The sequence below is a fragment of the Alosa sapidissima genome, chromosome 2 (genome assembly GCF_018492685.1).
Source record: "Alosa sapidissima isolate fAloSap1 chromosome 2, fAloSap1.pri, whole genome shotgun sequence".
Classification (NCBI taxonomy): Eukaryota; Metazoa; Chordata; class Actinopteri; order Clupeiformes; family Clupeidae; genus Alosa; species Alosa sapidissima.
The window spans coordinates 10,893,356-10,906,369 of record NC_055958.1 but is presented as its reverse complement, the minus strand read 5'-3'; the positions used below and the strand labels follow the sequence as shown (position 1 = coordinate 10,906,369).

At 39.9% G+C, this 13,014-nt stretch overlaps 1 protein-coding gene across 4 annotated transcripts in view; it reads right to left on the bottom strand.

Annotated features, from left to right (window-relative positions):
• Positions 1-13,014, bottom strand: part of dgkh (diacylglycerol kinase, eta) — a 174,102-nt gene that overhangs the window by 8,539 nt on the left and 152,549 nt on the right. For all 4 annotated transcript variants that reach the window (XM_042068970.1, XM_042068969.1, XM_042068971.1 and 1 more), the window contains one exon: positions 10,448-10,578. In XM_042068970.1, coding sequence (XP_041924904.1) covers positions 10,448-10,578 — 131 coding nt within the window. The remainder of the gene's footprint in view (positions 1-10,447; positions 10,579-13,014) is intronic.

The window sequence follows — 13,014 nt, the reverse complement described above, 5'->3', positions numbered from 1 at the left end:
GACAAGCAAACAGAAAGACTATGGACAGGAGAACAAACGTTCCTTCTAGTCTAGGCTACTGCATGTGAACACACGGTTTAAGCTAGTAAACTAACCGACTCACTGTACGTGAACGTACTGCTGGACAGGAGAACAAACTTTTCTTCTAGCCTACTGCATGTTACGGAGCCCTTAAGGGGACATGAGCAAAACAAAATCTAAAGTTCAGTTTCACGTGCTCACATAAAATTTTCAAGTGCGCACCAGAAAGTTTCATGTGAGCACATGAAAGTTTCATACAATGGCCAGCGAAGAGGAAAAATTATGCAAGCTTATATTTCTTTTACGGTCTATGGTCTAGCTCTGCATTGTAGGCTACATGCTATTCATTGGGTGTGTTCGAAACGGGTAAAGTTGCTGCCTTTTAAGATATCTAACTGGGGAGCAAGGCAGCAAGTGCGGTTCGAAACCGAAAAAAACAAATTCTGCTGCCTTTTAAGATATCTTAGAGAATTCCCAAATAACGGTCATTTTTGAATGCAGCATCGATGCACACTTCATGCTGCCTCCTACCCATAATCCCTTGCGGCAACATCTGAAACAGCTGTGAAAGGTAAACAAACATGGCGGATGACATCGGTAATGGCTGCTGAATCTGTTTAAAATGTCATTTGTGTGATCTTATTTTGCTTAGATTTGCAGATTACAGATTAGAAATAAACAATTTACTATCTGATTATGCCATTGTTGTAACCATTAATAGCGTCTGGTCTGATATATCTGCCGGCCGTAAAACTAATTTATACCGTTAGCCTGCTAGCTTACGTAAGCTAATTTAGTTTAACGTCAGGCCTTTGCTAACGTCATACCGTAGTGTTTACCAAAGATTCTAGAGTGCTACGCTCATTTTTAAAAGATGCATTTAATCCAAAGTCATGTCTAGTGAGACAGCTCTCTATGTAGGGAGGGAGGCAGTAGGCAGCTGTCTCCCGTTTGGAACACACCCATTGTGTATAATATGATAGTCACTTGGAGGAGACTTCAGACTTGTCGTAACACCCACAATTATCACCACTTTTGTTCAGAAATTCTAAAACAACGATATTTTTTAACACTTCAAAATAACATTTGCTAAATGAACCTTACATTTTTCAGTAGCCATAGGTGTGTAGATTTGAACAAAATCTGGTTTGGTTCTTAACGAGAGCATTAATAAATGAAATAAAATATATATTTTGTTTACCATGCTCGGAGTTATAGTGCTGGCCTGATGGGTCGCCTATTTACGCCGTTTCAACGGCACATGAACGGTTAGACCGAGAATTCTCGTCATGAAATTAAAATTCCACTGGAGCTCCAAGCGGTTGTGTACACGCAGCCTCACAACACTGTTTACAGCTCTTCGAGTCATGGTAAAATGTCTAATTTAGATACACCTATGGTGTGGGTGGTTGCTTTTCTTTAGGAGTCCGCCGTCTTGGTTTGTATAGAAATGGATATTAAGTAGTATACACGCAAGACGGCAGAAATACGGGACCGACGGTAATAGGGGGAGTTCCGATAGATAACTTCCGTTAGTATAGTTAGCTAGCCACTGCTAACCGATTTCAGGGAACAAAGTATAACTATTGCAATGCGATGCAAGGGTAGTTTATTTCTTACACTATTCTATCAACACAGACATTTACATCGATAGTCTGGCGTTATAATTTATTTGCCTCAGGTGTAGTGGGCAAGACTGTTTTTAGTAGCCGGCTAACACATACTGATGACTTGCGATAGCCTAGCACCTGCGAACTAGGACTGGATGAAACGTGTTGAAAACGGTCTCCAGTGATAAATATCACACTTGCTAACTTGGAAATGAGGTCCTATGTCCAAAAACCTGAACCACCCCTTTAATGTAGGTAAAATCCACATGAAGGAAGGAAACGGTAGACAACAAAACACTTCCTTGGGGTTAGAAATCAGTCTGAGGTAAGAGCAGAGATATCCGCCTGTCCTGTTATCCTGGTGACAATTTTATCCCGTTGTCATCACAACTTAATTCAGGAGCATGCAAAATATGTGATCACATGATGAAAGCATGATGTGTGTGTGTGTGTGTGTGTGTGTGTGGTTCTTTGCAATGCACACATGAAACAAGTGAAAGAAAACAGATTAAAGGCCCATACACACCAGATACGATACGAAATAACAGTGCGAAAATGCGAAAAATTCGCGCACTCAAAGTGTACACACCAAGTCCATCCTTTCTATCCCTTGTTTATTCTACTTGTGATATTGTGATAATTGTGCAGTCGAACCACTGAAGGAACACAAATAAGTTGGTTGGGCTCATTAGTGCACCCATACCCCCACCCCACTACACAACACACACGCAACCAGATTCTATAACGCTAGGCGGGAAGGGACATGATTAACGTGGGCAGTAGTTCAAGGAGGATACGCTTTTATAGAGTTAAGCATTCTGAATTCTTGTGTAGATTTGAACAAAATCTGGTTTGGTTCTTAACGGGAGCATTAATAAATGAAATAAAATATATATTTTGTTTACCATGCTCGGAGTTATAGTGCTGGCCTGATGGGTCGCCTATTTACGCCGTTTCAACGGCACATGAACGGTTAGACCGAGAATTCTCGTCATGAAATTAAAATTCCAAAGAAAGTGAAGAAAGAAAATTCCAGTGAAAGACTTAGGGTTGCCACTCTCCTTGACACAAAAGGGTTGAAGGCAAAGGATACGGTTAAAAACCTTGGTGTATTAATTGACAGTGATCTAAATTTCAACAGCCACATGAAAGCGATAACTAAATCAGCTTTTTACCACCTCAAAAATATTGTCAAACTCAGAGGGCTGATGTCAAAACATGACTTAGAAAAACTCATTCATGCATTTATCTCCAGCAGGGTTGATTACTGCAATGGACTGTTCACAGGCCTTCCTAAAAAGACTATTAAACAGCTTCAGGTGATACAAAATGCAGCAGCTAGGACTCTAACAAAAACTAAAAGAACTGACCACATTACTCCAATTCTTAAGTCCTTGCACTGGCTTCCAGTAAGTCACAGAATTGACTTTAAAGCACTATTGCTTGTTTATAAATCAGTAAATGGAGCAGGACCTAAATACTTGTCAGACATGCTTCAGCAGTACACACCTTCTCGTCCTCTCAGGTCCCAGGTGAAAAACCTGCTAGTAAAACCTACAGTTAGAACTAAACATGGTGAAGCAGCTTTTAGCTGCTATGTGGCTCAGCTGTGGAACCAACTTTCGGATGACATTAAAAAGGCCCCAACTGTAGCCAGTTTTAAATCTAGACTTAAGACCAAACTGTTCTCAGACGCTTTCTGCTAACTGTGCCGAGTTACAAATTCTGAATCTGCCTCGATAATTATTCTACTTTGTCTTTTATTACTTTTTTTGCCTTTGTTTTTGCTTACTAATTATTCTTTATTTTTAAATGATTTTACCTTGTGTTTTATGTTTTCTTTTTATTATGATTACCTTTTAACTATTCTTTGACTATATTGCCCTTCTATGCTTTTATTTGTTATTATCGTTTGGTTTTGTTTATGTAAAGCACATTGAATGACCTCTGTGTATGAAATGTGCTATATAAATAAACTTGACTTGACTTGACTTGACTTCTTCCTTGAGAAAAATTTGAACTCCGAGTCCGGGTAAATAGACGGACACAGAGAGGTCAGCAGGGAATGACAAGCTGATTTTGGGCTGAGCTTAACGTTGCGCTCTGCCCCACATTGAGCCCAGCCCCGATCTGCAAGCTGCAGCCAGGTGTAGGCCTACTTGCCCGCATATTGGACTCGAGGTATGCCATTTGGGCGGACTGGTGTAGCCTAACAAGTTGTAGGGTAGGCAAGGCCTCATTTAAAATGTTACATGCCAAAATGTCAACACGCTATAAAACGGCCATAGCCTAGATCATGTACATCTCACGAAACCATTTCACACGCATGCTACATCAAAATGTATCTGCTAAGGAGCGGAGGCACAGAGACAGCCTGTAGAAATGAGCATGGGATAAAATCGCATTGCTGCAACAAGTGGTTAACATTGATCAGCTTGTATGACGATGATCCAACACACAGCAAAAGCTAATAATGACCAGTTATTAGCTTACCTTTATAAGATCCACAGAACGTTTTTCACAGGGTTCCACATTGGGCTACTTCAGTTATGAAGCATAAAGCAAAGTTAACGCACCAGGAAATGTGAGGCAAAATTACGATAGTGGTAACTGGACATAATGCTGTTGTCAGCAGCATAGCCTATCATGATGACCTATTCTTAAAACTTCCATTTCCATAAATGCATGTTGTATTTTTTCATGCAAATATGTGCAGTGAGAAGCTCTCTGTTCACTGCTGTAGTGAGATTTCATTCTTTTTGGTTGAGTGTAAAATTGGACGGTAAAGTGGGGAAAGCTGTCTGTAAGGAGTTCGCACTATGTAAGGAGTTGGTCAGGAGAACTCTTGAACACCTGAGAGAGTCTACTGTAACGTAAACTCTTTGTAACTTTGACATATAGGCCTATTAAGGAGACTAGTCATCGTGAGCAGCAGGATCACCCAATCTATCATCTTTTTTTCTGCTCGTCGTTCTATTGTGACATCAATGGAACCCTGCAAAATCATTATTTGATTGGTCAACAGCTCTTTTTTGCATGCGAAATTTCGCATGAAATGAGACCGTTGCGAAAAAAAAATTAATCGCAACGAATTTCGTCCTCGGTGTGTACAGACTAATATGAATGTATGTGTTTAATAGGCTGCATAATTTCGTGCGAATGTTTCATCCGAAAAATCGGACTCGGTGTGTACGGGCCTTAAGCCAGGTTAACATAGATTGCAGGCCTCCTAACGATGACTATACAGTGGGCATCGCTTTCAAATGACCACTTCATTCACGCATTACGCGGCGTGAAGCTGCGTGAAGCTTTGGTACCACTTTCAGCCACTGTGCGTCGCTCTACCACTGTACATCGCTCTGCCTGCGGTCCCTTCTGAAAAAGCAGGATCAGGATATAATTGTTGCCGAGAGTAATCCCAGCCTACTGTACTAATTCAATAACAAAATAAATCATGCATAATTAAAAATTACCTCGATTTAGGCTACTTGGGTATGACTTAAGGCTTGACTACACGGTGGTAACGAAAATCGAAATCGAAATTTGCTGTCTACATTATTGTCAGTGTTTGGGTTAATGCTACGCAAATCAAAACAGTGGTGTGATAATTGAGCCAGTAGAGAAATAACTGTTCAGAATTAATCTGTAGCCTTGGGTAGGCTTCTGCAGAAAACAATGTTGTTGCCGATTTAATACTATCTGGCGACGTTTTTAACAGGCTACGCAATAGAGGCTTAGACAACTATGACCCACGTTTTGGTTTCGTAAATTAATTTGCCCTACTTCTTGACTGCAATGTAGTCAATTGACTGCTTGACATGTCATTTTTATTTTTTTGTACAATAAACAAATACATCTGCTTTATGCCGCAGAATTACATTCATATTTGGAACTTACATAGTCCAATGCATCGTTCCACTACGTTAGTGTTTCCCAAAACCATAGTAGCAACGAACGTTCGCAACCACTATCGTAAAGTTGTGTAGTTACAACTACACCTCTCGACCTGTGGTAGAATGCTAGAAGCATAGTTCCAGGGATCTTCATGTCAAAGACGTCACTGACGCCAGTAATTTGTTTGCAAATGAATAATTATAAATATATTTAGGTTTCTAATTGATATTTACACTTCTAACCACCATACATCCATATTTTAAAATGCCCAAGGCAGAATATACATGAATTAAAAGTCAATTTGCAGCCATGTGCACGTAAGTAAAAGTCACACATTTGCAGATAATAATAAGGTGGTGCGCACTTTTTGACGAGTCAGCTGAGAATATGTAGCCTTTGATTTTCATGGAGGGGGGGGGGTCCAAGAAGGCTGATTCTGATTTTGATAATATGATCTGCACAAAAGATAACCTTAGGTAAACAACGATGTCAATATTGTTGTCAACGTCTTAACCCAGATTCGAACTCTTGGACAGGGGACTGGTAACTGCTGTGCAACGGCCTTAACGCAATGCGCCACAGAAGTATGTGCAGGTGCCCGTTCACGTGTTACTAAACGTCATTAACCACCTTAGTCCAGACTACTGAAGTTTGGAAACTATCATGGTCCAAACTTACAGTACTATGTAAGTACGACAGTTTTGGGAAACAGTCGTAACTTACATGTTGGTTAGTTGAACGATGCATCCTGTTAGTAAAAAGCTAACCTCCGTAGTTGTACGGGAAACGCCCCCCAGATCAGCTTGTAGGCCATTAGCAATCTGTTTATTTTATTTTATGAAGCCTACACAGTATATCACATGCCACATTCTCACTTTCAATAGACAGATGCAATAGCCAATGGTCAAGTATTGAGTATAAAGCAATTAAGATATTACCCTATACAAAAAGTACTTCATACTATCATACAAATTCGTTAAAACGAATAGCATTTTGCAACTTGACAAAACACTGGATTAAATATCATAGGCACAGGAGAAAACTTGTACATCCATTGGCCCGTGGGGAGATCACATGCCAGTTGCCTCTCCCTTCAGTATGACTTGTTCGGCTGTGAGCTTGTTTCGCCAAAAAAAAAACTATTGCAGATATCAATGCGTCTTTGTTCATGGGTTTGGCCTCACAGCAGAGGCTTAGACAACTATGACCCACGTTTTGGTTTCATAATTTGCACTACTTATTGACTGCAATGTAGTCAATTGACTGCTTGACAGGTTATTTTTATTTTTCTGTACAATACACAAATACATCTGCTTTATGCCGCAGAATTATGCACTTGGATAGCCTATAGAACGGGCACATTTTGGAGAGAACGCACGCAAGAATCTATAGGCTATTTGTGGCTGGTTACCAGCAAACAATGTTTAATGCATTAACTCAAGACGTCAAACATTTTCTAAACAATACAAACAGAAAGGATGCAGCAGGCAGCAAATGTAGAAGAGTCATTTCCAGTGGAAGAACAAAATGCTGAATGAAGCCCAAATTTATGAAGGCATATCTGGCAAGTTGTTATTTTTTGAAGACGTAAATGGTTGGGCTATAGGCCTAGTTGGCAAGAAGGAGACATAAAGCGTGAGCATGCCACACTATCCACAGCTGTGGTAGCGGGGGTAGGAGGATTACTGTTAGCGCAGGATTTATATAACATTCTTCAACAGAAGGCCTGCCTCGAATGCAGGCTTGTGGTTTGCGCAGCCTACAGTAAGTAGGTCTAGTGAGTTAGGAGTCCTCTAGACTTCTTTTCAGCTATCTCAGAGGTGGAAAGTTGCGTTCGTTGGGGGCAGGGCCGGGTTAACAATTCATAGACCCTTGGGAACAAATGTCTGATGGCCCCCCCTGCCCCCCAGCCAACGTGAATCGGGCGGTCAGTTAATAGGCCTATCGTGAAGATTTGTATTGCCATTTAAGGCACGAGCGCATCTGTGAGGCCAATTTATTCATAATCAAAAACAGATACAGGTGGGTTAAAGGGTGATACTAGAGTGATAAGAAGTCCTAGTGAATGCTTGATAAGTACACTATAATACAGTAAATAAACAAGTAAATAAATAATAAATAATTAGGCTAAGTGAAATTTTCGGCGCGGGCTCTGCGCGCGCATTATGACTCTATATGATAGTACCACCAAGAAATAAAAACTACTTTCACCCCTGAATATAGCTGACATATGTAAGTCACTTTGGTCAAGAAGTGTCTGCTAAATGTAATGTAAAAAAAAAAAATAATAACCAAGTTTTGTTTACATCAATGCATAAACCATCTCCTCTGCTCCACCATGGTGGTTGGGATGTCTTTGTTAAGCCAAGAAGAGAATGCCTCATCTAATCTAATCTAATATTCTGCATGCAGGATCCTGAATGGACTTTGCATGCAAATATTTCCCCCGTCAGACACAGGTGATTAGAGACTCGTTCAGGTCTATGACGTCACCCGAAGTGGACTTCCCATTGGTTAACATCGAGTGAATTAGATTGAAAGAGAACTAAGACATTCTGACAAATTTTGTATTCTTTTCAGGATTATTGCAAAGACATACTAACATTTATGTCTTTCCAGCATTGTGAGGCACCTCCTGGCGCAAGAGAACCGCAAAGAGTTAATTGATTTGTCATTCATCAAAATAAAAGTCACAGTCCCCTCAGACTCAAATTTATAGAAAATGAAAGTATAATCATTGAGGCATCCTAATGCTTAGAGCTGCTTCAAAATGTAATGGGTTTGTTCTTGCCCATGCCATACTTTTCAGCACATTTTATGTAAATCAGGCCAGTATTATTTGCATAATCCTGTTAACAAACAAACCAACCAACCAACCAAAGAGGATGAAAACAAATACAACCCCAAAACAGAAAAAGTTGGGACGTTTTGTAAAATGCAAATAAAAACAGAATGCAATAATATACTATAATATAAGTTTATATAATATAAGTACTATAATATAAGTTTTGTAAACCCATATTTAGCAGCAAAAAAAGTTGGGACGGGAGCATGTTTACCACTGTGCTGCTTCACCTCTTCATTTAACAAAATTCTGTAAATGTTTAGGAACTGAGACCATTTGCTAGAGTTTTGAGAATGAAATGTTGTGCCATTAATCTCCGATACAGGATTTTAGTTGCTCAACAGTATGGGGTATTCTTAGTCATGTTTTTCATTCCATTATGCACCTAATTTGACAAATCTGGACTGCAGACAGGCCATTTTAGCACCTGGACTCTTCCTCTATGGAGAAATACTATTTAAATATGGGCAGAATTTATTTTGCCATTGTTTTCCTGAAATATTCAAGGCCTTCCCTGGAACAGACATTACCTGGATGGCAGCATATGCTTAAAACCTGTATACATCATTCAGAATTGATTGTGCTTACCAAATCTACAAGATACCCATGCTGTAGGCACTAATGCTCCTCCACACCATTGTAGATGTTTGGCTTGAAACTGAGCGCTAAAACTAGTTGGAAAGGTTGGATCCTTGGATAGGCCCTCTCCTCTTAAGCCCAGGTGAGCCCATGATTTCCAAAAAGAATGGGACATTTTGATTGGTGTAACCACAGGACCTTTTTCCATGTTACCGCAGTCCAATTTAAACAAGCTCAGGCCCAGATAAGACGGTGATATTTTCTGTATCATGTCTCAATACAATTTTGGTTGTTTTGGCTGTTACAATTTTGGCTGTAGTTTTTTAATTTAGTATCAAACTGTGCACTGTAGACAATGGTTATCAGAGGTTGGTCTGAGCCCATACAATGACAGGTCTGGTGTTGATGCAGTGCCATCTGAGGCCCAAAAGACCACAGGCATTCCATTTGTTTTTCAGCTATTTCCCTTGTTCGCAAAGATTTCTCTGGATTCTCTGAATGTTTTAATGATACTATGTCATGTAGATATTGAACTCCCCAAATACTTCACAATTTCATGTTAAGAAGCATTAAAATGACATTGTTTCATCATTTGTGCACACATGTTTACACAGAGAGAAGAATACCCCTACATCTTTACTTCTAAGAGACCCTGCCTCTCTGGGATGCTCTTTTTCATACCCAATCGTGTTGCCAGTTACCCTAATTGTCAAACATTCCTCCTTTTGTTTTCTTTATCATTACACAACTTTTCCAGCATTTTGTTAAGCCCTGTCCCAACGTTTTCTGAAACAAGTTGCTGGTATCAAATTCAAAATTAACATATATTTTCCATGATGATAATTCATGGCAATATATATAATTTCATTCATGGTAATATAATTATGCTAATAACCACTGAATAACCTATTAAACAATACATCTGTATTTAACACATGTAGATATACAGATAAAGTGACTAAATCAGCATTCGAAACATGTCATAGATCTAGGAAATATAAAATATTGTATATACACTTATATTCACATATGTCATGGATAAAACTCTGATGTGATGATACAGACATAACATATTCAAACAAAAGATTTTTAGCACTTATCTTTATAGGTGCCATTTACCTTTGTTCATGTAATATAAGTAAGGTTTGCAAAAGGCCTCTCTCTAGCTTTCCTTTCCAAATCTACTGCATTTCATTTTAATGTTTTTCTTTTGACTACTTTCAAGTACCCACTACCATTTTTGTAGGAGATGGCATGCTTTATAAAGGTCACATGTGTTAGTAAGTACATGAAAATAAAATCCCAGGTTAGGAAGTTATTGCATTTGCACAGAGGATGCCAAGCTGAGCAGTGTAGCACACAGCAAACAGGGGTCAGAAAGAAGGAAAGGGAAAGATCAGACAGCTTAGAGTAAGAAGAGGGAAAGAGGTTTAAACAGCACGTTTTTGACTGATCAGAGGGACATCAAGTGAGGCACAAAGGAGATACTGATGTATACCTTCAGGTCTCTCCTCTCGAGATGAAGGAGCTCGGAGCCGCGGATGTCATGTCGGATGAAGGTGTCTTTGTACTCTCCCAAGCTGAGCTGCTCCAGCCAGGTGGCCACTTCCTCCGTACCCCACCTCTGAACTACACAAGTCAAGAGCAAGAAGCCCTCTTCAGTCTCCAGCCCCCACAAGTGTATGACAAAAGCAAACAGGGTCAGCCCACATAAAAAACACAAAAGGAGTGGAAGAAACATAGAGAATGACAGGGAAGAAGTTGCAATAGCAGCCGGCAAAGGGGTGGGATTGAGAGCACTCGTAGTGAAAAGCTCTGAGGAAATTGAGCATGCAGGTTTAACTGCAGACATTCACTATCCATTCAGAGTGAACAAAGGAGATACAGTAGAATGGAAAGGAAGACTGTAGCCTGTGCAACCTGAGCCTAAGTGTAATGGCGCTAGCCTTCACGTCTAACCCACCTGACTGAGTAGCTCAGTAGGGCATACCTGCTGCTGTCAACAATTGTGGGTGCTACAATATTATGAAAGATATTACAGCTTGTCCTAACTGCATGTGAGTGTCCGACTGTCGTGTAGCACTGAATCCTGCATGCCCACACTGAATCTGTTAAATATGCAGTATGTAGTTTTTTTTAAGTTTTTACGAAACAGGACGTCTGACAAAAGTCATGTACAAAAGATTGCACATCAGGATACGCAATACTATCTTGTAGCATTCAGTTAAGAATTCTAATTGAAAACAAAGTAATCAACGGACTTGTAACCGGAGAGTTGCCGGTTCGAACCCCGACCAGTAGGCACGGCTGAAGTGCCCTTGAGCAAGGCACCTAACCCCTCACTGCTCCCCGAGCGCTGCTGTTGTTGCAGGCAGCTCACTGCGCTGGGATTAGTGTGTGCTTCACCTCACTGTGTGTTTACTGTGTGCTGAGTGTGTTTCACTAATTCACGGATTGGGACAAATGTCCCTCACAGGATCAAAAGAGTACATATACTTATACTTACTTACACTTATACAATCCGATTTCATCGCTAACGCTCACTCACATCGCATGCAGTTAGGACATGGGTTACATGATTTTCTAGTGAATATAACTTGATATTTCATCCAATTATACCAAAACAAAGGCGTCAGGGAATCACTTCATTGTTAGCTATTCATAGTAAGTGTGTGTATAGTGGTAATATTTTATTTATTTTTGGCTTTTTGTCCTTATTCAGATAGGACTGTGAAGCAAGTTGGTGGAAGATGGGATCAGAAAATGAATGTGGGTCAGATTTTAATCTGGGTCCTAATGGGCACTTGAATATGGTACGGACGCTGCAGCAGCTTGCATCACAGCTCACCCTGTGTACAGTGGTGATCTGTCTATACAAACTTGTGTGTTGCTATCCGTGTTATTTACACCCCTCCCAAAAAAAAAAACAACATACAAGTGCACACATTACTACATCCAGAATGTGCCACAGCATTGTGGCACAGCTCTTTCCAGTGGGGCGCCATGTTTTGAAGTCTATTTTATTTTAGTAAGATTCAAATCTGCTCATTTACTGTCTAGTTATCCCAGAGTGATTTTTACAGATTCAGACGACGCTGGTATTTAGTGACAGGAAATACTATTTTCAGATTAGCTGACAGGGGGCTATTAATTCTGTATATCAGGACACATTATTCCTAGCTCCTATGATACCTTGTGTGAATTCTGCGCACAACTTCCTTAATTTGCCATTAAATCACACAACGTGCAACCGTTAATAAAAGTTTTCCAACCCATTTAAACAACTAAATTAAAAGGCTTTGTATTGTATCACTATCAAGTGGTTATCAGCAGTTTTAGACAATTAAACAGCCCACAGTAAGCATTTAAAATTATACATTTAACAGCCAACAGTTAACATTACTTTATTCAACAAGGCAATTACTGCTGTTAACAACATGTTAACGTGCATGTTGTTGTATCGTTTTAAATTAATGGAAAAAACCCAACAACACTGGATTACTTACAGCTGGTGCTCATGTGTAATGTTGAATCCAAGTGAGGAAGTAATTTATCCATTACAGTACAACTAACAGCTAACTTAGCTCCAGCTAATGCAGTGGTTCTCAAAATGTGGGGCGGGCCCCACTAGTGGGGAATAGAGACATGTCAGGTGGGGCGCAATGAACAGGAAGAATTCTTTTTGTGCTTATCTTTAATAATGCCTTTCTTTTTTTGACAAGGAAGATCATAGATTCAAAACAAAATAGCCACACACAAACATAATAGTCATAAACAGACTGACATATGAATTAAAATAGCATCTGATCCAGTGGACCGAGACAGGAAATGCAACGTGGAACCATTTTTTTTTTAACATTACCATTTTGCCAAGTTGATGGGGTCAGGTGGAGCTTGAAAATTCCCCACCTCCAAAGTGAGAACCACTGAGCTAATGAGATAACTTTACTTACCTAAGGGGACAAACCTTTGGTTATATGTCTGAAGTCGATTATGAAATGCAATATGTTTTCCACGAACCAGAAACACTGTCAGCAGAGCCCGTCTACGGAGAGCCTGGCCACT